The sequence below is a fragment of the Sturnus vulgaris genome, chromosome 4 (assembly GCF_052056855.1).
Source record: "Sturnus vulgaris isolate bStuVul1 chromosome 4, bStuVul1.hap1, whole genome shotgun sequence".
In the NCBI taxonomy this organism is placed as follows: Eukaryota; Metazoa; Chordata; class Aves; order Passeriformes; family Sturnidae; genus Sturnus; species Sturnus vulgaris.
This window is the reverse complement of record NC_142246.1, coordinates 36247722-36272168: the sequence shown is the minus strand read 5'-3', so window position 1 is coordinate 36272168 and position 24447 is coordinate 36247722. Positions and strand designations below refer to the sequence as shown.

The 24447-nt window shown below is 38.3% G+C and overlaps 1 protein-coding gene across 2 annotated transcripts in view; it reads left to right on the top strand.

The window, feature by feature from the left end:
- GALNTL6 (polypeptide N-acetylgalactosaminyltransferase like 6) overlaps window positions 1-24447 on the top strand; it is a 433557-nt gene that overhangs the window by 351813 nt on the left and 57297 nt on the right. For both annotated transcript variants that reach the window (XM_014883994.2, XM_088163591.1), the window contains exons 5-6: window positions 4667-4852; window positions 11046-11229. In XM_014883994.2, coding sequence (XP_014739480.1) covers window positions 4667-4852; window positions 11046-11229 — 370 coding nt within the window. The remainder of the gene's footprint in view (window positions 1-4666; window positions 4853-11045; window positions 11230-24447) is intronic.

Sequence of the window (24447 nt, the reverse complement as noted above, 5' to 3'; positions counted from 1 at the left end):
ATGAAAGGGGCTTTGGCTTCTTTATATGCAAAAAGTACAGTTTATAGTTTACTGTAGAATTTAAATACTGGCTTCTCTCTCTGAAAGTGGAATTTATATACTACTACAGATTATGACTTAAACCACCTTACCTCCCTGTTCTATTGTCATGGCAAATCTGTTCAAACAGTTTCCTTTGGTAGTGAATGGGCAAAATGTGTTGTCCTCTGGACATTTAAATGTCTTTTTATTACATGTTGCTTTCTATTTTACACACTGCATTATAATTTTTTCTAATAATTTCTCTAGAATTAGAGTTTTGAGCTGACATTAATTCATGCATGTTTACTTGTGCACTTGAGTTTGCTTAGTCGTTAATGTATATGTGTAACATGCAGGGTTTGTGTGTGAGATGCTTCTTCTGGAGATAATATTAGCAACAAAATAGTTGGGATTTGTGAGAATGCAGTTGTACTGTAGGAAATACAATATTTGGTGTTCCCTTCTGTGAGGAAAATATATGGAGTTCTGTGAAAAGGGGAATTTTATTCTAATAGATTTGGCAAAAGACAAGATTTTAAAAATTAAATTTGTTAGTAGTCATGAACGCTGAGATTATTTGTTAATCAAAAATGTGGTTCAAAATGGAAGATATGTTTTTACTATTTATATAAATAGTAGAAAATACTGCAGTTTTCTTAAAAACTACTATGTTCTACTGTCTCTGGCTGTCACTCAGTCTTTACTTTTGCTTTTAGAGATTGGTAAAATTTTAAACAGATTGTGCCACAAGACATCACAGGACAAATTAGAGTATGAGGGTACTTTTTTAATGATTTAAGTTTAAAAAATCATTACTTATGGATCCAAAGGGGAATTTTTTTTCCTTCACCTTAAGGTATTTTCATTCTCACTAACATATTGGAGGTGGTCATTGAACTTAAATACTTTGTGATGTTTTTATAGTTATATGTAGTTACTGAGATTTTTTTCCCAAATAAATTTCCAAACCACCTTTCTTGCCATGTCTCAAAACTAAAGATACAGTAGGTATCGTTGCAGGCCTCTACTTGCCTATGTCATGACTTACTGTTAGGCTGTTACTAACATGTAACTGCTATATAAAATTTAAGTACTTTATGTATCTCTAGTAATGCATATACTTTGGTTTGTATGTAGACCTGATCTTTTCATCTCACTTGTCTAACTAAGCTCTATAAAATTCATGAGTTACTAATTTTGTTTTCTTCCTTACTATTTCCAGGTATGTATAAATGAGGATGCATTTAGAATTCTGTGTAAACAAGATGTCCAAATTCTATTTGTGTGTTTCTGCTTCTTTGCAACTTGTTCCTTAAGCAACAAGGAGAAAATAATTAAATCATTTGGCCATGAGATTAATTAAGTAGATGAAAATAATTTTGGAATGTGTAATCCTGCCATCTAAAGATGTGCTGGATGTTTTAATGCAGTTCTTCATAAATGAGGTGACATTCTGTTTAAATGTGTGAAGACCTGTCTGAGAGAAAGGGAGAAAGGTGGTACAGAGCTTTTGTTTGTTCCACAGAATTTGAGATATTATCCTTGCCAAAGGAAAAAAAAATATTTAAAATTTGCGAGACCTTTTTCCTGGGTTTGTAAGGAATCTGAAGCAAGGAAAGAACAGTATGAGCTACCATCAATTTAATAGATTTCAAGCTCCAATACAACTAATGGCAATCAAATCATATTATTCAACTCTATTGTTATTTAGCAATTGATATAAGAACAGAAAAGAATGTATCATAATTTGATAGTTTACATCATCTCTCCCTGAAGTGTTTTCCTGAGAAGATAGGCACTCAGCTTTCAGAATTTGCTCACTGAAAGATGTGGAAGGAGTGAAATTAATTTCTTTGTATGACACTGAATTTCAGTGAATTAATTTGGCACAAGACAAGTGATAACAATCAGAATGCACAAAAAGGGTGCACTTGTATTAGTTCATTTAATCAGTGGTGGCCATATTCAAACTGCCTGCTGTAAGGGCCTTACCCTGACCCTTGTGACACCCAAAGAGTGAAGCCCCAACTCTCTGCAGGCACCAGAGAGCCTACCAACACCACAAACAACTCGGGTTGTCCAAGTAAGGCTCCTGCTTCTCTCCATTTTAGAGCATTTAGGTGCTTTCTTGATGGCTGTCTTCACCTACAAAGAGGGAAACTGCCTAGAAACAGGAAGGAGTAAAACAATGATGTCTAACACATAATGCAATTCAGAGCTATGTATTAGCTGATCAGCTCCTCTAGTCAACTAGAGTCTCATCAGTGAATCCATCTCTGAGGGTGGGCAGGTGATGATGGGGGATTTGTGCTATAGCCAAGGCATTTAGTGAATGCTTCCAGAGCTGGAGAGGTGTGTTCTGGCTGAGAATCCCGATTATTTTTAGTGCTTGTCTGAACAACGTGCAGCAGTGTGGTCTTGCTCTTGGTGCTGGGTCCCTGTGCACTATTCAGTGCAAACAAACTGAAGACTTGTGGATGGAAAAGGAGAAAGGTTAGGTGACCTTTGAGAACTACAGGAAATTTCTGGTGTCTGAGGACTAACAGAACCTATGGTACCTAACTGATTAGATTAGATTTGATTTACTTTGGAAATATGTAATAACCTGTCACTTTGGAGCTTTTTCACTTTTCATGGCTATTAGATGATACAGTTTACAATATAGAAAAACATCCAGACTGACAGCCCTAACAGACTTTCTTATATTACTTGCAAGGTCTTTGTATCTTTGTTTTTAAAGTCTATTTCCCTTCTTCTATATTCCTGCGCTATGGGAATAGTCTCAATGGAGCTCATAAAAACAGAAAAACAGTTCAATAAATATACACTTTAAACAGTCTTGCCTGTGGGCACAAAATGATCCAGGGCTTGAATAAACCTCAGTTCAGTCACAAAACTGAAGTGTAGCTGGTAGCTAAAATGAGTCAGAGTAGCACACAGGCCTTGTCCTGTGAATATGATTGGTCATACAAAACCCATCATTCAAGACACAGAACATCTCTTGACATTGTTACTGTTGGGATTTTATTGAATATGTAATAGTGAAACAGGATGGAAAAAGGGATACTTCTTTCCTTCTTATTTGGGAATTTACATGTATATTCTACAGTTAGCCACAGAGTAGAAGACAAGAACTTTCTATATTTATCTGAATATCATTCTCTTTTTTTGGTTTTTTTTTTGTTATTTTTGTCTCAGACTTGGCTTTCTTCACTTGACCTAATGCTTCTCCCAGGCAGTACTAGGAGTACAAACCTCTCTCTTGACTCAAGATGTTACCAGAGTGTTGAGTTTCTCTTTCTAGAAGCCCCAGCCTGTTTTGTAATCATTGCGGTGTGATGTTCCCTCTTCTGTGCCAGTGTGCACCAGGATTCCTTAGGATGGAGGACCATCCCATGTAGTACTCTTTCACTAAATACACATCAGTGTTCTACTTCTTCCTAATCTGCAGGTAGCTTTGTCAGCTAGGAAAAAAAACAAATGAAAAGAGACATGGTGAGGGAGCTCTATTTCACTGGAGCTTAATTTTATTTTTACACAAGATCCTGTATTGTCTGTGCTGTGACTTGTTTGCCTATTGCCTTAAATTTGTGTGTCAGCATTATATACTCCGGGATACTGCTAAATGAAAATCCTTTTGGCTAGTCCACAGCAAACTTCGTGCAATTTGTAATGTGAGAACAGGAGCAAGGCCTGTGTTGTCCATAAAAGTCCAAAGAATTAGTAGCTGATATGAGAAACAAGCATAACCTTACAAAGCCATTTCCATGAGACCTAGCTTGCAATCCTTAGCATCACTAAATGTATCTTATCAACAGTTTTAATTATTAGAGACTAGGTTTTCTCTCTGTTTTCCCCTGATTAATGAAATTGTCATCATTTTCCAAAGTAATGAGTGGCAGGCTGAGGTGTTACAGCAATGACAAAAGATCAGGACTTGTGTTTTAGATGTATTTAGAAAGAGGCAAAACTGTAGGGTGTTTTTTTGTTGTTGGCTTTTTCTAATGATGCTTAGTGTGCGCTTCTTGTCAGAAGAAAAAATGTTCCCAATGATGATGTTTTGCAATACAAAGAGAACCAGATTTTCAGAGAACTTTTGAACTACTCTACATTTGCAGTCTTATTTTATTAGGAAGTCAGCTGTCTGTGCGCTTCATGCTGGTATCTAACTATTAAGATCTTTCTTCATTTCTGTTTCTCTTCCCATTACAAAAACAACCTCATTGCACTAGTTTTATTTTTTAAATTTATTTCCATGCATAGTTCTTCATAATAAATTGATATAGGAAGCTGGCTTGGAAATGACACTGTTTATAAAATGACACAGCCAGAATGTTTATCTGGCCCTGGGCTGCAGGAGCCAGAGAATGGATGAATATCCTGCAGCTGTTTTGGCCATTATATTGTGTGTGGCAGGTTGCCAGTAGCAACTGCAGCAGAGTGTCAGTATCTTCCTCTGTGTGATAAAACAGAGAATATTTGCACTTTCTGAACCATCTCAGGAGGATTTGTGGCAGAGTTTGGAGGACTTGAAGTGACTAGAGATGGAAGTAGATAAGGAGCTTGCAGGTTGTGCACCAACCTGTCCTTCTGTTGGCTGCTCCAGGCCTGGCACCACTGACGCTTTTTTCTCCCTTCCTTCTAGAACATTTAAAAGAGAAGCTGGAGGAGTACATGGTGCGTTTTGCCAAGGTGAGGATTGTGCGTACCAAGAAACGAGAAGGGCTCATTCGGACCAGGCTGCTGGGAGCCTCGCTGGCTAGAGGAGAAGTCCTGACATTTCTGGATTCCCACTGCGAAGTCAACGTGAATTGGCTGCCACCTTTGCTTAGTAAGTGCATGAGCATTCATCAGACATTAAAATCAGAACATACAACCAACAATTGAAGTTATGTCCCACAGTTATCAGGACATACACTGTATCAAAGTGTTTGGGATTCTGCTGCAGTTCTGATCTGTCTGAAGTGTCAGTATGAGAGAGAACTCCAAGAAATGTGAGCAGCTGCATTTTGTTTCCTGAGACTAAAGAATTTGTAAAATCTTTCGGTATCGCTTTAACTTATAATATTTACAATTTATTTTATTATTACTACTACTAAATACATTGCGATATCTAGTATAATGCTGTGTCCTCACTACACACCTGAAAAGGTTTGTTATGAAGGTATTGTACTCCTTCCTAGTTTTACACATTGCATTAAAATAGTTTTTGCAGTAAATATATCCAAGGCCTCAGTGTTAAATCCAATAGCAATAGCATTCACAACAGGAACCTCAGAAAGAATGATTTGTTATTGACTGCTTTACTGCATTCCAGCTGCAGCCAGCAGAGCTCCATTAGTTAAAGGAATGGAAAGAATCAATTGCTGTAGTCTAGGATTTCACTTCAGGAAATAATGTTCTCTTTTCTATACACCTGATTACATGCAAAGTATATATGCTTTGCAAAGTGAGTGCTTTTGCCTACCATAACCAAAGAAAATTTCTGAGTTGCCTAATAAAGAAATTTGTATTCATTAAAAAAGTTTGCTGTAAATACACAGAAGGTTATGGTTTTGCTAATTAATGGTTATTGTTCCTTGAATTCTGTTGTTAGGACTCTTGGGCCACACAGTAAGCTGATAAAGCATTTGCAGCAGCATGTGCTGTTCTTCTAATGAGCTATCAGTAGAGATCACGAAAAATAGTATTAAATAATTTCTTTTCAGATCAGTAATAATATAATGCACAAAATTCCAAATTTTTATCCTTCTTTGCTTCCATATCAAATCATGCATACAGTTGTTCCTGTTGTTACCCCCTTGCCCTCAATCACAGCATCTGCATTTTTATAAATAACCTCTGTGTCTTCATGTGAAGCATAAATGTCATAAAGGAGCAGAGAGAAATCCAAGTTGAGGCCAGTTCCCCTTGTCCTATCACTAGGAGAGGATACCAACCCCCACCTCACTGCAACCTCCTTTTAAGCAGTTGTAGAGAGTGATAAGGTCTTCCATGAGCCTCTTTTTCTCCAGGCTGAACAACCCCAGCTCCCTCAGTTGCTCCTCACAGGACTTGTGCTCCAGACCCTTCCCCAGCTCTATTGCTCTTGTCTGGACACACTCCAGACCCTCAATGTGTTTCCTGTATTGAGAGGCCCAGAACTGAGCACAGGACTTGATGTGCAGTCTCACTTGATGTGCTGAGTACAGAGAGACAATCACTGTCCTGCTCCTGCTGGCCACAATATTGCTGATCCAGGCCAGGATGTCATTTGCCTTCCTGACCACCTGGGCACAGCTGGCTCATGTTCAGCCACTGTCAATCAGCACCCCCAGGCCCTTTTCCTCTGGGCAGCTTCCCAGATATGCATCTGTAGGCCTATAGTGCTGCATGGGGTTGTTATGACCCAAGGACCTCAGTTCCTGATCCAGCCTGTCCAGATCCCTCTGTAGAGTCTGCCTGCCCTCCAGCAGATTGACACTCCCATCCAACTTGGTGTCATCTGAATCCTGACTGAGGGTGCACTGGATCCCCTCCTCTAGATCATCAGTAAAGATGTTAAAATGTACTGGCCCCAGTACTGATTCCCTGGGGAACCACACTCCCAGTCTTCCACCAGCTGGATTTCACTTCATTTACCACCACTCTCTGCACAGGCCATCCAGCCACTTTTTTATCCAGTGAAGAGTGCACCTTTCTAAGCTTCCAGCTTCTCCAGGAGAATGCTGTGAGAGACAGTATCAAAGGCTTTACTGAAGTCCAGGTAGACAACATACACATCCTTTCCCCACATCCACTAGGCAGGTTACCTGCTTATAGATCATGTTAGTCAGGCAGGACCAGACTTCCATAAACCTTTTCTGGCTGGGGCTGATCCCCTAGCCTGTGTGATCTCACATGAGATAAACTGTTCCATACATCTAGCTAGATTTCACCCTGTAAAAAGCTAAAAATAAATAGGATGGCAGCAAAGGATTCATAATTGCAGCCAGGTTGCAGTTGGGTATTGAACCCTCAGCCTCAAATCAGAAAACTGGAAAGATGAGAGCAACTGCACTAGTGCCCCTCAGTTCTCAAGAGGAATGAGATCTTTCTCATTCCATATATAGTAGAATACCTGTAGATAACCAACCAGCCAGAGACCTAGAAATAAGTCTTGAGGAATACTGAAGCCCAAAAACAAATCTATTTTATTTTGAAAGAAAAAGTAAAGCATTACATAAAGGACAAACAGGAAATGGACACACATCTAATATATTTTCCCTGTGCCTTGTTTTTCTAAAGGAATGAGAGAATTTTTTTATAATCTTTAGATGGCAAATATTTACTATACTGAAATCAGATGACAAGTGTTTTTCAGAAGTTACATTTTGTGATTCACTCAGCAATGCATGTGTCTGACTGAAAGTCATTCAGGGAAACTACAACAGGGGACATGTTGAGTGTTTATTGCTTTGAAGCTGCCCTGGTTTAGCTCTGATTGTATCTGGCATGTGTATTGAAAAATCCTCAACAAGCACACGGTTCAGCCCTGCTCTGGACTGGCAGTCTTTGCTGAGAGGAGCAGCAGTTTCCACTGTTCCGGGGAAACTGGTACAGTTTCCAGGTTTTGTTCCAAATGAGACCTTGAAAGTTAGAGGTTGGGGAGGGGAATGAGGAACCAAGAGCCATCACTTAAAGATGATTCTCAGAGCTATTTAAGTATCTAACTTATGTTTTCAGAATTAACTATCAGCTTTTAGACCAAAGGAAGACTGAGTTATTTCAGTACTTTTAGCTTATCTAAATGGTTTTGTGGAGCTGAGCCACAGTTGTTTTCAGCTGCAGTCCTTTGTTTTGTTTTCTTTAAAAATGGGTATAAAATGCCTTTAATGTCTTTAAGTTTTATTTAGTTTATTTCTTTGCTTAAATGGGCTCTTAAGCTTAGGTAAGACATTCTGAGATATGAGAGAGTTTTAACTGATGCTCATTAAGTAGGCAGTGATGTAAAAAGGCTGGCAAACACTGCTGTTTGTTGTCACTCATCAGAAGAAAAGATGTGACTTGAGCTCCAGCAGTTGACAGTTTAGTGCAGTGTGAAGTCACAGTTACACACCTACTGCAGGTAAGAAACTTGAGTGGCAAAACAGAAATGTGCAGGCACGTATTTCCTTCTGCTGATGTTGCAGCAGGAGCAGTAAGAGGAGAGGTGGACAGTAGATCAGTGGTGACATAGGCTACCAGAAGTAGGTTTGTTAAAACAGATTCCTTTCCTGACTAAGAATTAAAAATATATCATGTTCAGATTATGCTTAGCAAGTTATCAAAACACCTGCTTGTTATCCATCTTCACAGCATGTATATGATGTATTGCTTGGCAGTGGAGAAACTGAGGGTACAACTACTTATGGAAACTCAGTTGCTGAGTCACTCAAATGTTGTCACTATCTGTAATCAAGTTTTTAAATATGACAGTAAAAATATTTGCGTTGAAAAATTGCAAAGATAAGAGTATTTGAAATTTGCCATTGTTACTTTATCCAGCCCAGTTTGAAACATGCACTTGAAATTAAAAGGGTACCTGTTTCTCATAGAGATAAAACTTATATTTCTGAGATAGTGACTCATCCAATATTGAAAACTTGTTTGTTGCCATATATGCTTACTCTGCTTGATCCTAAAAGTGCTAAGTTCAAATATATGTGTATATATTGGTTAAAATTTCTTGAGAGAAAACTGAGCAAGTCCCTCTTGTTCTGCATGTACAGTGATGCTTGTCTGTTTGTTCTTCTCTTTAAATGAAGCATACATACAGTGAAATAATGCATGGATATTTTCAGACCAGTAGGAATCTGTAAGGGGATGAGGAGTAAAGGCAATGGAAAAGAAACTGTAAGGTATTTCAGGTGTGGCTTTCAGTGTCTGGCATTAGGAGCAGGTGGAGGAAAGAGCAGTGGCTAAAAAAGGGAGCAGCACGTTTACATATGTTAGTCTGTGATACCACCACACTTGTGAAATTGTGTAAGTTAGCCCTACAGCCTTTTCTTTCAGTTTCCTAAATTCAAACTGGGGCTACATTTAAGCCTAAGTAGTATATATGTAAAATTCATTATCTTAAGCATACTGATGGAAACATTGGGGCTGCAAGTTTGGTTACTTTTTCTTTTGGTGTGCACAACTACAAACACCTTGGTTTCATCAAAAGTCAAGATTTTCCTGTGGTTCTTTATCTCTAAAATATTTTGGAGGCTGAAAAGTTCTGCAGAAACACAATAAAACAGGCAGGTAAGCATCATCATGCTTGCAGAATTCTTGAGACTTTCCGAAATAAAGACTGGGATTGGGATTGAGCTTGAGCATTGCTGAAATTGATTTCTCCCTGACTATCTCTGCATATGACTTGGAGACTTCAAATCCTTCAGTGTATTTAAGGACAGAAGCTTTTAAAGATGAAGAGATGGATACTAAAGCATTATGAGTCTACCTTTGACCTGCTCCAGACAAATCAATCCCCTTTAGTTTCTCTACTCCAATCAATTTAGAAGGGGGGATCAGAGACAGATTGTTTTAAGCCCTATAACTATTAGGAGGGCCATCACAGGAAAGAGATTATGTAAAAGTGACTTTATATAATGATCACAGATAACACTATACAGTGTGCCACTGAATGTAATTATGTTTGGCAATAGCAACAGTAATGCAGCCATTATCTCTGAGATGAGTTTCCTAGAATTTTGTGAGAACCTGTGCTCTAAATTTATTTCACTATTAAAGGATAAGGATGTAAAAACTTGTGAACTTCCAGTCACAGTAATTTCTCACTAGCAGCATTGATCTCTCATTTGATGGTGTTTTTAAACTTAAACTACTGCAAATAAATATAAAGACCCAGGTGTTTTGTGAAAATAATCTTTTTTTCTTAACTCCAGTCCCTCAGAAGCATGAAAGCAGAATCTTCCAAGTATTATTAATCATTTTACCAATATTACCTTCCTTCCTATCTAAGTGTTCAATCCACACTCATCCCTCTGATTATTTTTAGGGTATTATCAAGCATCTGTGAAATCTAAACAACAAAACAAAACAAAGTCTTCTACATAGGCCCTAAAATGTACTAAATAATGTAAAGGGTCTAAGCTGCCATTTGGAGAAAAAGCTTTATTAGCTTTATTATACTTGGAATTTTAAGATTTTAGGGCTTTTTTGAGGGTTCATAGCTAGTTTTTTACTGTCCTTTCATGTCAACATAGCTATAGGTTTTCTCTGTATTTCCTCATTTCAAACCTTTATTCTTCTGCCTGGTTCTTGATGTTGGCCCATCGTCTTTACTTGTCTTTCTTTTCAGAGGAGCTCTATAGAATTAAGCAATAGGATTCGCCAAAGCAGACTCAGGCCCAGCTGACCTTATGCTAGAGATGGGAATTTGATTTAGTCTCACAGTTATAATTTTAAAGCAAAACTAAACTCCTTTCTTTAGAAAGCAGGTAAGAATAATACTGTGAAACTTTCTTTATAACTCAAAGATTGGTACAAAAAAAAGGACACAAGCCTTGTTTTGCTCTTTGTGTTGGAGTTTGCCTTTAATTTGGAGCATTTGATTTCAAAGCTGATGCACACTACAGCGACAGAAACAGTGACTAAATGGTCACAAGGGCCAAGGTTCACATTTAGGAATAAATCTCTCTTGCAGGGGCTTCCCATACGCACTCCCCACAGATGAAGGAGTATTTTTACCATTTGCTTGCTAGCTTGTTCCATAGCTGACAGATTGGGGACAGCTCAGAGTAGCAATGTGAGAGAGATACAGATGACTGGACTCCTGTGGGTCTCACAGGCATGTGCTTCCCTTTAAAGAACCATAAATACTTCTAATCATTGCCCAACTGCATTAATTCTCCATTAAATAAAGGTTTGATACAGATTTGAAAAATGAAATTATTGGGGGATAGGGCAAAAAGCAACCAATCTTCAAACATGAGAAACCGGTGGGATTCACTTTGCAGTAATACGATAGATGGCTTGACTAGACATGCCGTTTCCTATTTTCTACTTTCATTTTTCAGACCAGATTGCACTTAACCACAAAACCATCGTGTGTCCTATGATCGATGTCATTGACCACAATCACTTTGGCTACGAGGCACAGGCGGGGGATGCCATGCGAGGAGCTTTTGACTGGGAAATGTACTACAAAAGAATACCGATTCCTCCAGAGCTCCAGAGAGCTGATCCCAGCGACCCCTTTGAGTAAGTAGCGATAAAGGAAAGAGTGGGAACGTGAAGAAGGGCAAGCAAAAGATGGAACTGTGGCAGAACCCAAGACCTGACATTTCCATGTAAGCTGCTTTCTGCTAATGAAAGGTAGTAGAAGAAAACAGCTTTTATACAGGTTTATAAAACATGAAATGTAGGAAAAAGACCAAGGCAACAATTAAAGTTAAGTATTGGCACCAGACAAGAAATTATTGCAATGACATATATTTTGTTTATTTCACAGAAACTTTATTTAATGTTTTATTTGCTGGAGACTGATGCAATATATGCATCAGCAGTTGAGTCCACGTTATGCCAAGCAGATGCTTTATTCATAAGTGGTGATATGGCTGCTGTATATGCAGTGCTGTAACTTAAACACAGAACTGTCAAACCTGAACAGTGTCAAGATGATTTGTAAATAGTTTTAGGTAAGACAGCCTCTGATGCCAGTACTGTAGAGATCAGCTCGTTCACAGAAATTATCTTCTTTTCACAAAGGTACATTTTTTTTTCTTATCTTTTCTTATAATTATTCTCATGTAAGGATCAGCTTGGATTAATCCTTATCAAAAGAGAAAGGATAGATAGACAGACAAGGTTCTAATGTGGAAAAGCCTCCAGGTCTCTCACATAGACACATCCCATCAGGGCTGCCAGTGGGGTAGGCTCTGACACTCATTAGCCCTGGCTGAACCTCCACACTGTAGGTTATGGCAGTTTGAAACCTCAGAATACTCCCTTTCCCAAAGCAAAACCTGGAAACAATAGCAACAGAAGAACTATGTCTCTGACACTAATATCCAGGGAATGACCAGCAGGGAGGAGTAGGTAACTATGACATTTGTAGGCTCATTTTCCTTATTTTACTTGTTCGTTTTTACTTATCTCCATCCGTGCCCTTCAGTCTTCATCTTGCATTAGCATAAGTGCTGATGAATGCTTTACCTCAGGTGCCAATGTGAGCACTTGTTACTGATCAGGTGGGAGATTTAGGTAAGCTTCAGATTTTTAGCAGCAGCTAAAATTTAGTGTAGCCTGCACCTAAAATCACTCCAGCCTGCAAGTTCTAAGGATGACAGATCAGGTTTATTATAAAATTAGTTATTTATTGAATAACTCATTATTCTAACTCTAAATATTAGATAGGCAATAACAGACAAAAGGCCTTAAACAGAGTTATTTATTACACAGTATAAAACAAAGAGAACTAGTAGATTACATAAAACAGTGCACAATATTGAGGTACCTATATTAAAGCTAGCAAAGAACTAGTATAGATTAAGAGTCAATGTAATTTACCACCAAAATAATGACAAAGCTTTCACTCAGCTCCTGGGACATTAACCATAAAGTAGGCATCCCAGCTTTGGGGAGAAAGCCCCACACATATCCAGGGAACATGCAGAAGATTTCTGCTTTGCGAAAATTTGGTGAGGCTTTTATAGTTTGTAAAGTGAACTGTCAGTCAGAAATTCCAGCTTATCTTTCTAGATCTCAATTCCACAGCAAGATATCTATTGACAGCTGGAAGCATTTTTTTCATGGCGTCAAAAAAAAGGCACTGCAAAACAAGTTGTCTTGATTGAGTTATTTCACCAATTGGCAAGCTCTTGTGAAGGGCAGGACTCCCTGAGTTATTTCACCAGCTAACAAGACACAGATAAGCTCTTCTGAGGGGCAAGGTGCCCTGCTACACTGCTCCACAACGTAGATGCAGCTAGTGCAATCACGTAACACTCCAGAGCTGCTAAATCTTCCATTGCTCTAAGTCTTCTTGGTCCTCTGAGCAGCTGTAGTTTCTTGGCACTTACTGAAAATAACCATTGTATGATTTGGTTCAGCATTCAAAGTTTGCGTAAGTAAAACTTCTCTATTGCCAGTGTAGCTACGGTGTTATCAGTTATTTCACATTTGCTGTTTGTCGTATGCATCTTGTAAAACCTTATTGCAAAGACAAGAGAGGTCTGAAGAGGAATCTCTCAAGGAAACTTTCTAGAAAGACAAAGTGTTGTGCAGTACAGAATAGATGTGGTGGCTTTGCATGAGCTGCTGTTCCAGTCAGCATGGCTGCAGTTGGTACCCACCTTGCCCTGCCAGCATATGACACAGGCAGATTAATGGCTTCTCAAGGAACAACATATAGTACAGTGCAGCCTATAAATCTCTTGTCATCTGAGTGGTTGTCAGGTGGAAAGGCTTCCCAGTTCTTACACAAATCAGTGAGAGTCTTCCTTTGTTTTCCCCATAACAGGATGTGCATCAGAACAATGCAGCTGGAAAAACAGCGTTGCACAGGGAACCTTCGTGTCTGTCCCCACACATGCCAGCAGGACTGAAGGCTGACTGTGCTAGGACAATATGCTGGCTTAAAAGCACCCTCTGCCTAAAATGGCAAATGGGAATAGATATGTCTTAAATAATCAGTATGAATTTTGCTTAGGGGAAAGATTATTTTCTAATACAAAATCAGTACTGCTTCTCTCCTAGGGCCTTCTCTGCTGAGTCCTCAAGTTTTTAATATCTTGCTTACAACAAATATAGTAAACGTTGCAAACCATTTTGCCTATCAGCAACTTAATTGACCAAGACAGCTTTTGTGGAATAAAAGATATAGAACAGTTTTCCTTTAGGTACATTTACACTAAAACCAGAAACTGCTTCAGCCAGCACCATAATTATTATGCTACTATTTTGTAAGCAGTAGGGATTTTTTTTTTATTTAGGTTAAATATTTTACTGTTGGTATCATAATAGTTCTATTTCTTGCCAGCAGAGTCAGATCTGAGATGATCCCTAATGAACTGGAAAATTGCCAGCATTTTTAGTAAAACACCAGCAAATAATGGATACACGATCCAAAAAGTGTGCTGATGAGCTTTTCCCCTCACTTAAAATGCCAGCGCAGTATATGTGTGAAGCAGAAAAGGTCACATCAGCCTAAGAAATAATGTACATAAAACCAGATCAAACTACAGAAGACCTAAGAGCAGTTGTTGTATTATCTGCATGGTACATTTGCTTTCCATCTGCACATGATCAAAGTACTGCTGCAGCAGACACCAGCAGTGTGTTTGTGGCTGACACAACCAGCTGAAGTGCTGACAGGTAGGCTCTTGGTATGACAGGAGCACGAATCTTACTAAGCTCCAATCCAGCTCAGCTAGTGTTCTGGAATTAATCTTCTCCCGCATTTTGATGTTTTTCAATTGTATTCCGCTGTGGTCAGTTTTGACCAGGTGCTCTCCCATTGGGTGCCATCTATCTCAACATCATCTTCCAGCTCAAAATCCCTCTTGTGAAGAGGAGACATTCTCATCCATTTGTGGTGTGAGTATAGTCACGATTTATTGTTCCTATACCTGCAGTGCCACTTGGGTGGCATCTCCGTCCTTTGCTATGACAGAGCTTGGAGCTTCACTGCAGCTCTCAGCTTTTTCTGATGTACACTCTCACCCATTCTCAAGCCCTCTGCAATTGTTCACAACCAGTAGCTTTACACCAAGATATGACTTGATGTTTATGACTTTAAGACTGTAAAACACTCTCAAAGGCTTCCAGTGTCAAATTCAGGTACGGATGATGTACTAGCACCAATGGGGGACAAATATGACAAATTTTTAACTGCACTTGGATAAGGCAGCATTCATGCACAAATTGTATCAGTTTGGTTCACATTTGGTAGTTTGTCATTGACCATGCCAAATTTCCTATAGGTTTCACTGAACTGAACTGCAGCCATATAAAATGTATTTTCAGTCAAAGCTCCCATGTGAATGATTGGATATTTTTCTATGCCCATTGTAGCATATAGGAAAGTTTAACAGCTATTCCATAAATGGATATCATGTAGCTTTTAAGATTAGCAATTTTTTTGATAGATCTGTGTGACTATTTTTCAGGATATATTGAGTCCTTGTATAGAAGGAATAGCATGGCATGAAAGCTGGACTTCTCTAATAAAATTGCCTCCTCATCCAGACACTAAGTCTGTGAACTCCTTGATTTCCCTTTTTCATGTGCCACAAAAACAACAGAGGTTTTATATTCCATTCAACTGATCTGTCCCAGTTGCAGATCATCACAGTAACTGCAGCGATTTTTGTCTTGCAATTTGTGTACAAATACCTGAATATACTCTGAAGGGTGCTTCATGCTGTTTGCGGCATCTGGGGTTGTGCAAACAACTCAAATTGTTGTTTTGATGCATGGTGGGAAATTGTCAGACAATTGTGGAATCATGATCATGTCATGATGATGCTCGCTGTCTTGATCTCAGGATCAGTGATCATTCAGCAGAATTGAAGATCACTTGGGAGATTTTATTCTGGTTTATATGCAGAGAGGACCAGAGATGTTTATCTGCTTTGTGGCAAAGGTCGTCTTGGCTTACCATCTCCTGCTGGTTCATTCCTCTGTCACAGCAGAGGTTTGAGAGCTTGCCCTTACAGGACACAGAGGTTTGGGACATAAGAGCATGCTCCTCTGGGGCTATTCCTTTCCATGGGGGACTCTGGTCTCCAGCAGAGTTTGCCTAACCCAAGCAATCGCCACTTAAACTAACAGGATAACCTTGTTACTATAGTGGACTGTGATATACAGCTTGTCAGTTAATATGATTTAATATCCTATCTGAGCTAAAAGCTCAGTTCAAAGTGGAGTTTTGATATGCTCAGGCCTGCTGGGGATGACTGCTCTTTATTTCCTGGCAACATTTACATTACATCAATTCATGTTATCATATGCCTGATATTAAAACTGATATCAGTTTCATGCCAGATGCAGCATACTTTTAACCAGACAAGGAAACATCAGTTCAACTCAAAAGATTTGGAAGGGGCTGCAGAGCTCCTTGGAGCAGTTTTATGGTGGTATAACTTCATGATGCAGGAAGGAGAGAAAGGTGCAGGTGAGACCTAACAACATTGCTGTTGAATTGCAGCTCAAGATGGAAACTTAAACCAGTGACAGAAGTGTTGTGCAATTTACTGGATGCCAAGACTCCTAGCACCTATCTGAGGAATTTAGAAGTGTTTTGGTGTGTGGCCACTCCCTACTCTCCAAGAGTTCTTTGCCTTCCAATGTAGTGCTGTGATCTCCAGACCTCCCTGAGGGGAGACAAAGCTGAAGAGTCATGTAACTCTAGCAAAGGACTAGGACAGTGGTTTTGCAAATGCTGAGCTATTTAAGCAAGTAGAAACAACTTTGTAACATCTGACATTTTAGTTCCTGTACTGAGTTTCCTGTTTATAATATAGAAATAGAATCACTCCACCATCACAAGGCTCTCACAGTAATAGGAGCCACTTAGGTTTAATGGATGTACTTTTGGGTAAAATTTTGGACATGCTCAAGGGATAAAATTGGGTGATCAGTACATTTTTCTTTTCCCTTGCATCACAGGCTCTCAACCTTGAATGTAATTTATGACCCTAATGTAGCTATTTGTGTGTAAGATTGGAAGGTTACTTGTCATTTTCTGTTGAATTGCGTACCTAAAATCACATTATTATTTTGTAAACTGTCATCTGGATGCTCTTTTATTCGAATTTGATATACTCTCAGAAATACTCTTTTTCTGCAGCTTCTTACTTTCAGTATTTAAATACATACTTTTTACAACATGTTGGTGCAAAGAAAGTCTTTGCTAAGACTGCATTTCAAATCTGACAAGTACTTTTACAATTTTATTGTCGTTTCCTGAAGTTCAGAAAGTGCTTTGGACAATGATTTCTGTTCTATAGCTCCCAGTGCTTTATAGCCTATGTCTTTTATGGCTGATATCTCCCTATAAACATATTCATAAAACCTCTCACAACCTGAAACAATCATCTATTTTTTGAAAGCCTGAGTAAAATCTACTGTTTTGAACTGTGCAATAGGAAAGTTTTATGCAAAGGTATTATTCTACAGTGAAGCAGTCTCCAACCAGTGCGAGTTTGTGTAAGTTACAGTCTTGATTTATTGTTTTGACAAGCTATGGTCTGTAAAAGACTGCTAGTGCAGATAACAATAGTGGATATAAAAATAGCTTTTGCAAACTGTCATCCACCCATGACCCCTTGAAATCTCAGAATTTCTTTCAATGAGAGATACCGACACTAACACAGAGTTTGTGAGTATGCATATGCTTGTATTGAATCATTTTCTCCCAACTTTGACAGAATTTCAGTGTAGAGGTTCTGTACAACCAGTACATTTTCTCTGAGGACCACTACAAAAAGAGAAGAGAACCCTACAGAGATGTAACCTGTCAGAATATTAAAAAAAAATCAAGAATAAAAAGCTGCTGATGATTTAATTTTAATTTTCAATCAAGGAAATAAATCACTAATCAAGTTTTACATGCTAGTTGAATTGGATAGATTCAGATTTGATACACAACCTTTCACTGAAATGGTCATTGTGGCTAATGCCACCCAAGACAAGAGAGTACTAATTTTGTTCCTAATGCCTAAACTCATATTTACCATTTTCTTTAATACCTGAGACATCATATTTAGCATAAAAATAGAAACATCTTGAGTATAATGGTTCTAGAGCTGTTAGCCTGCTACTTCACACAAGTATTAACTTTGGAGCTTGACAGTCTATATGCCCATATGCTGGGGCAGATTCATAGAATGGGTCATGAATACTACTAGTAATTAGAAAATTAAGTAGCTTCTGGGCCTGATTTTAATATGTCTTTACATAAAAAAGACTAGGATGGTTTCCAAGAAGAAGACAGAGCTATGTTGCTCAGTGTGTACAGGTGAGCTATTTAAAACTATCACCATACTGTTGACACAGATGGCTTCACTTTCAAAATTATAAAATCATGTCTGAGCAGTCTTCCATAAAGAAAAATAAATCACCTTTTTAAAGCAATTCTTTCTATTCTTATTTATACATATTTTAAGCCATTTTCTCTAGAACTTTCATGCAGAATTTGGTGACACCTATTGGTTCTGAGAAAGGGAATACTAACACCCTTCTCTTACATTTGATAGTGTTTATCAGCATAAATTTGGGAGCAACCTCTGCATCCATTTGGTTGTTGTGGTTTATTTAAAGAATGATCTACTGCTGTCTGAAACCTCAATCTAGTGCTGCAGTTGCTTCCAACAGAAGAAAGCACAAAGGCTGAACCAATCAATTTTATGGGATTGCTCTGTGCCAAACCAGTTTCAGACCTGTACATTGATGCAAGTTCCATACATGCTCATTGGCCCTGGTTTATTAATACTCTTTAGCATCTGTCCAGAGTGGGATATATGTGTCATTTACCCCTTGCTCTGTGAGGTCTGCAGGAACTCCACAGTATCACAGTGCTTTCCTCCAATGCCCAGGGTTCTTTTTTCAGAGGCAGTGATCAATTAAGCATGACATAAAAGCAACTTCACTTGCCAATATATACCTTCTGAATTTTTTTGACTCTGCATGGAATAGTTCTGCCTGTCCAGCTATCTTGGTGTAGCCCTGAGGTAATGAGATTTGTCTGGCTTCCACTCTGAAAAAATTAGGCTGCCAAAGCAATGTGTGCTGGAAGCATGAAAAAGGAGGAGATGGGAAAGAAATTTGTGTATAGCCAGTGTTTCAGTACTATTCTTACAATATCCAATGAGAAACTTTCCTGTCAAAGCTTTAACCCCTTCAAATTTTAAATCACATACTCTGTACAGTGGGAGCAGGGCTTTTAAGCACTTGAGGACTCAGATAAGTTCATTGTTCATTTTCAAGTAAATTACATTCTTTCCTTCAGCCTCCCTTAATAAATAATGTTTCCTAGATCTCTGATGATTATCTTTGCCCCTCTGCAGACTGTTTCCATCCTGAGAGCATTCAGCACCAGCCAAAGTCTTACCTTTGCCTCTCTCAGAGACTCTGCTCCTGTTTACATTTCCTTGACAGTATTGATTCATGCCAGGCTTGTGCTCTGGTATAACCTGCACATCATTTTCTGCAGAACTGGTGTCTAGCCAAGTATTCATCATCCTCCTCTTGTAATTCAGATTTTACATGTGTAAAGGCAAGGCATTTATATTCATATCTATTTCAAGTTCTGTGTCCAAAAGAGTGATCTGTCTTCATTATCCATAGATCAGTGTGATATTTTGTATCTGCACATTTGGAATTTTATCTTTTTTTCCCTTCTTTACTTCACTTCTCCAATTTGCTAAGATTTTTATTCTGCTTAACCCTCCTACAGCCTACTGCAATGTTACTTGAGCTTTAGTTGAGGTTTTAACAAATGGCAAATTCTGTTCCAAATTCTGATTATAATAATGTCTGCTTGGTCCATGCCAGAAATCGAGACATGCAAAGCTCCTGGCTTTCCAACAATCCATTTTCTCGGCCAGAAATACATTGTGTATCACGCTGTGGCCCTTAAAAATTTGTCAGCTTCTTGCTAAGCAAACCTTTATAAAATGGTACCAAAGAATTCCTCCACATCCTGTAGATGGCATCTGATTTACAGTACAATAGCAGCTTGCACTTCAGGTCCATTTCCAGCCTTGAGATCAAGATCTAGAACTTCATGGGCACATGATCCAATCTGATCCAGTTATGTACAAAGCCCTCCACTCCATGGAGCTGCTGAATTGCACCCTGCAGATTTTAATGCAACATTGAACTGAATCAGATACAGGGCAATGTCTGCAGATGATCTCAAGACAAGTTCTATTTTGGTTTTAGATTGTAGGATATCAGCAGGTTTTACATCTCTGTGACAGCAATTATGTACTGTCCATATTTCTGCAGTTTTTAACCCAGTTAAAAACTGGGTTAAACTGGCAGTTTATCTGTGATTCAGATTATTTATCTCAGACTTGAGTGAGAAAAGAAAAGTGAATAGATATTTTGTTTGCAGTCTTAGGAGAGTTCAGTATAGGTATTGACCTGATGAGCACCTTATTTTGAATTATCCCCAGACAAAAAACAGCATCTTTTTCATTTTCACGTAAGTAACCAAAATATCATTATTGTAGCTGGAAGAAAAGTCAGGAGGCAGAGGTAAATGCCTCCTGCAATCTGTGAAGTGAAAATTAAGATGAACACTCTGAGATTTGCTCTGTTAGTTATTTATAAAATGCTATGCATGTCTCTTGATAGACCAGGAACAAATAAGACTCAAAAGAGTTGACATTAGTTCTTTGATAAACTGCCAAAGACAGTATCCTTTGTGAGGAAACAAGATTCTTGTAAAAGCTTTACTAATTTCAAAATGTACCTCTTTTGTTTGTGGGAAAACAGCACAGAAATGTCTCTTTAGGTGAATTATTTGGAAAATCAACCCCTGTGATGTTTTCTGGTTTTAAGATGGTGGATCAGTGTTATTTTCAGTGCTGGAGAGGCACTCTACATGAAAGTACAGAAGTCCATTTGCCCCCTACAGAGAATGAGATGCCTGCAAGGTGAGAGGAGATCCCATGCACTCCACTCTCCTTGTTCTCCAGCAGAAAGTTTAGCTGATGCTGCAGAATTCCCCTGGCATTTTCATGCTAGGGCAAATAACCACTTTGTTTTCCCATGAGTGCAAATGACGTGTGGGTATGCAGTGAATTGGGAGTGATGGTGACAAGTCAGGAAGAGCACAGTGGGAGAACAGTAACAATAATTTTCCTTTTCAAAGCACTGCAAACATGCCAAGGACCTCTCAAAATACCCAGGGAAAAGGTAAACAGCAGGGGAGAAAGTAGTTTGGAGGAGTGTTTTCAGACCACTGTCTGAGGAGCACAGGGCAGTGGTTTTGAAAAGACTCTCAAAAGACCCTGAAGGAGAACAAACCCTAAGCTCTCAGTCCACAGGAAATGTTTCAAGTCCCCAGCTCTCTGCTTTGCAGTCGGTTTTAATGCCTAGCCCGTCATGTAGTGATTTTTTTGACAGAATGACAGTTTAAACAGCAAAACTGTTCAACGCACAATCTTTGTTCCTGACTTGTTCAAAGGGCATTCAGGGAAGATGAATAGTCCTTTGTCAGTCATATATATGTAATTAGTCGATATGGCTTAATCATATGGGCCCTGTTATTTCAGGGGTGTTTTCATTTGACCTTAAACCAAACAGCATAACCAAAACAAAGAAATTATCATAAACGTTGAATATAAACTATATTGCCTTAATTTTTACACTTATCTTACCGCATTTGCTTGCATTTCCATTTCTGCTACATATAGGGATATTAGTATTCTACAGAAGAGTGATGTTAAGAGACATGATTGTGTTTTTTGTAAATCACAAGGTATTATTGCTATTGCAACCAATTTCCAGTATGAGTTCCTGTAATGGTAATTTAATAGATTAATAAATTTTTAATGCCAAGACAGAGTATTGTGACTGTCTTAATGGAAGTGGTAATACTTTAAAAACATTTGTATATGTACTGGAAGGTAATAACATGCTCAACATGCTCATAATTTTTGTAGGCATAAAAGGACTCAAAAATTATCAAAATGCCAGTATTAGAATGCCTGAGACTATATTTTTTATACTGCCATGTTTTTTTAATGTGGTATAGCAGGATACTTACCAAGTTTTTAAAAATACTTGAATATACATATTTGTGTATTAAAAATTATGTTTTTTCATCACGTATTTAGCTTTTTGCCTGATTACTTTCATTAATAGTTTGTTGGATATGAAGGTTTCCTAAGCTCTGCAGGCACAGCTGGCCCTAGGCTGTAAGACAAAGAAGGCTGATAGATGGGCTTTAACTGCAGACAGATTTCATCTGTCTAATCTAATACTTATTAAGAAATCTAACCTCGGTTAAGTTGTATTATACAAGCCTTCAATTGTATCGAGGTCTGCCAAATAGTTGTTTTCTGCTTTTACTGGACTTACATCTCCACCTGCTGGCTGATATGACAAAGTCCCTTTAAAATGTTAGTTTAAATGAAATTCAAGCAGAGTTTTTGCCTGTTAAAGCTTTTCTTATTCAATTATAGCCACAATTTTTGGATGAGGCTTTTTCGAAGTTGTTTGACCACCTATACAATGGAGCCACTGATTTTCAACTTGTTGACCTATGTGTATTAGCTTTGGTCTTAATAATGAAATTATGACAGAATTTTTAAATCAGGAAAAAACATCTATCTATCTATCTATCTATCTATCTATCTATCTATCTATCTATCTATCTATCTGTCTGTCTTTCAGAGGGAATGCATGAGTACATCCAATAGCCAAGTACACAGTACACCTATAAAAAGTTATTCCTGTGTAACTCAGTCAAGGTTAATAGCATAACAAGAATGACAGCAGTAGAGAAATAATCTTTTAAAAGACAAACAGAAAAATATCTTGTAGCAGAGCACTCAGATGACACATCAGGTGATTATCAGTATTAGTGCTGCATCCAGAAGGAAAAAAAAGGCAAAGAAAAACAATCTCAATGTCAGTTTAGAAGTTTGCAAAAAGAGCAGGCTGAAATTTGGTAACCAAACTTCAAAGTCAAGGTGGACTGGCAATGAGAATTTCTTTCAGAGTAGTATCATCCATTGGTAGCAGTAGAGGAAGAGAAAAGCTATTTGTAGCAGCTGATGATCATAGATAACAATGGCTCTCCACTACAATAACAACTGTGAAAAGGACAAATGCAAGCCTGGAAGTTATTCTGCCTGTAGCCTTTGGTCCTGGTTACAAAATATTTCCAAATCCCAGCTGACCCTACCCCATTTCCTCACAAGTCACAAGTCAGGATATCATCTCACGCCCTCAGATGGGTTCTGTTTGTTCTCTTGTCTTTGAGACACTACAACTTCATCCACGTTTCTGGAAGTAGAAGGTGAGAACTTTAAATAGACATAAAACTAGGGCGTAGGGTGTTCTTTCATACCTTAGTTGTCTCCAAAGATTTTGCTTTCTTATTCTTTATGATGGGGCATTCACCTGTGAAAGCTGATGTCATGTCCTGTCTACCACCCCCTTAAAATGTCTTGACTGGCATTTCTACTTAATTTCCGTTTAATTAGCCATTTTCTGGCTTCAGAAAGCTTCCTACTAAAAATACACTTTTTAAAGTAAAATCTTAACTATTGTGAGGATCTTTAAATACACGATCTTCCTAGCAGTCATATAAAGAATAAATACAGTACAGTGCATGATGAAACTGGAAATCTGCTGCTTGGGCTGAGTAATAGAAACTCACACACACACACCATGTTAATTTTATGGAGATCAGTTTAGATCTAGATACCACATCAGGTCCGTCTACAAGAATGAGCCACTTAGAATTAAATATCTTTTTCTGCAGAAGTTTGTGTAAACTAGGACAGCAGTGTTAGAATTCAGATGCTAAGTGATGTAGGCTTCTTTTGAATTTGTTTTTTTTTCTCTGAGCAATTTATTCAAATAGTTTCAATAATAACACAAAATAGGAGCATGTCCTGAATGGAAAAATAGCTATTACCCATCTGGAACAGAAATTTTCCAAAATTGTGGAAGATAACTGAAAGAAAATTGAAAGGTACTTTGCTTTGTATCTGTAAACAATAGGCACCAGCAGAAACCTTAATTACCTAGTGAGACAATCTCTGTAGTTCACAAGATAGCTGACTTTTGAATGCTTTCATTTGACTAAAATAGAAAAATTAATTATGAAACTTAAATGAATTTCTGAGTTTCTGTATGTTTTGACATTCCAGACATAATAGAAAAACAGAAAATACCCCAAGAGAAGGGATCAAAGCAGAAAGATGTGGAGTTCAACCCATAAAGCAGGAACACCAGCAAGAGTAGAGGGCTTCCTGCAAGTTGACAGCAGCAGAGATGATGCTGGTCTTTTTGGAAATTAATTGAACATACCCAAGCAGTCAGGCTGTGTAGCAATATTTGATCTGTCGGAAAATTACTGGTCTGTTGCTAAAGAGAACTCACATCCTGTTTCAGTCTTCACTTCCTTGGCCTTTTGCAGCCTCTTTACATAAAATACTCCATATTCCTCTGGTAGTTCTGGCACAGCTCTAGGTTTATTTTCACATCTCCATTTTGAAGAGTGCAGGCCAGATTTGCATGCAGCATCAGACTACATACAATCCTCAGCACATGAGCTATATCTGCTGGAAAGACCTTTACTAATAGATCTTAAAGTAGTGTTTGCCCTTTCCAAAGCTTATCTGTTGCTTGTTTCCTCCATTCCTGAACAATCCAACCTTGCATATCTCAGATACCTGGGGCAATTATTCTTGCAAATGTTCAATTGATCCAGTCGTGGCTCTGATGTAGTAG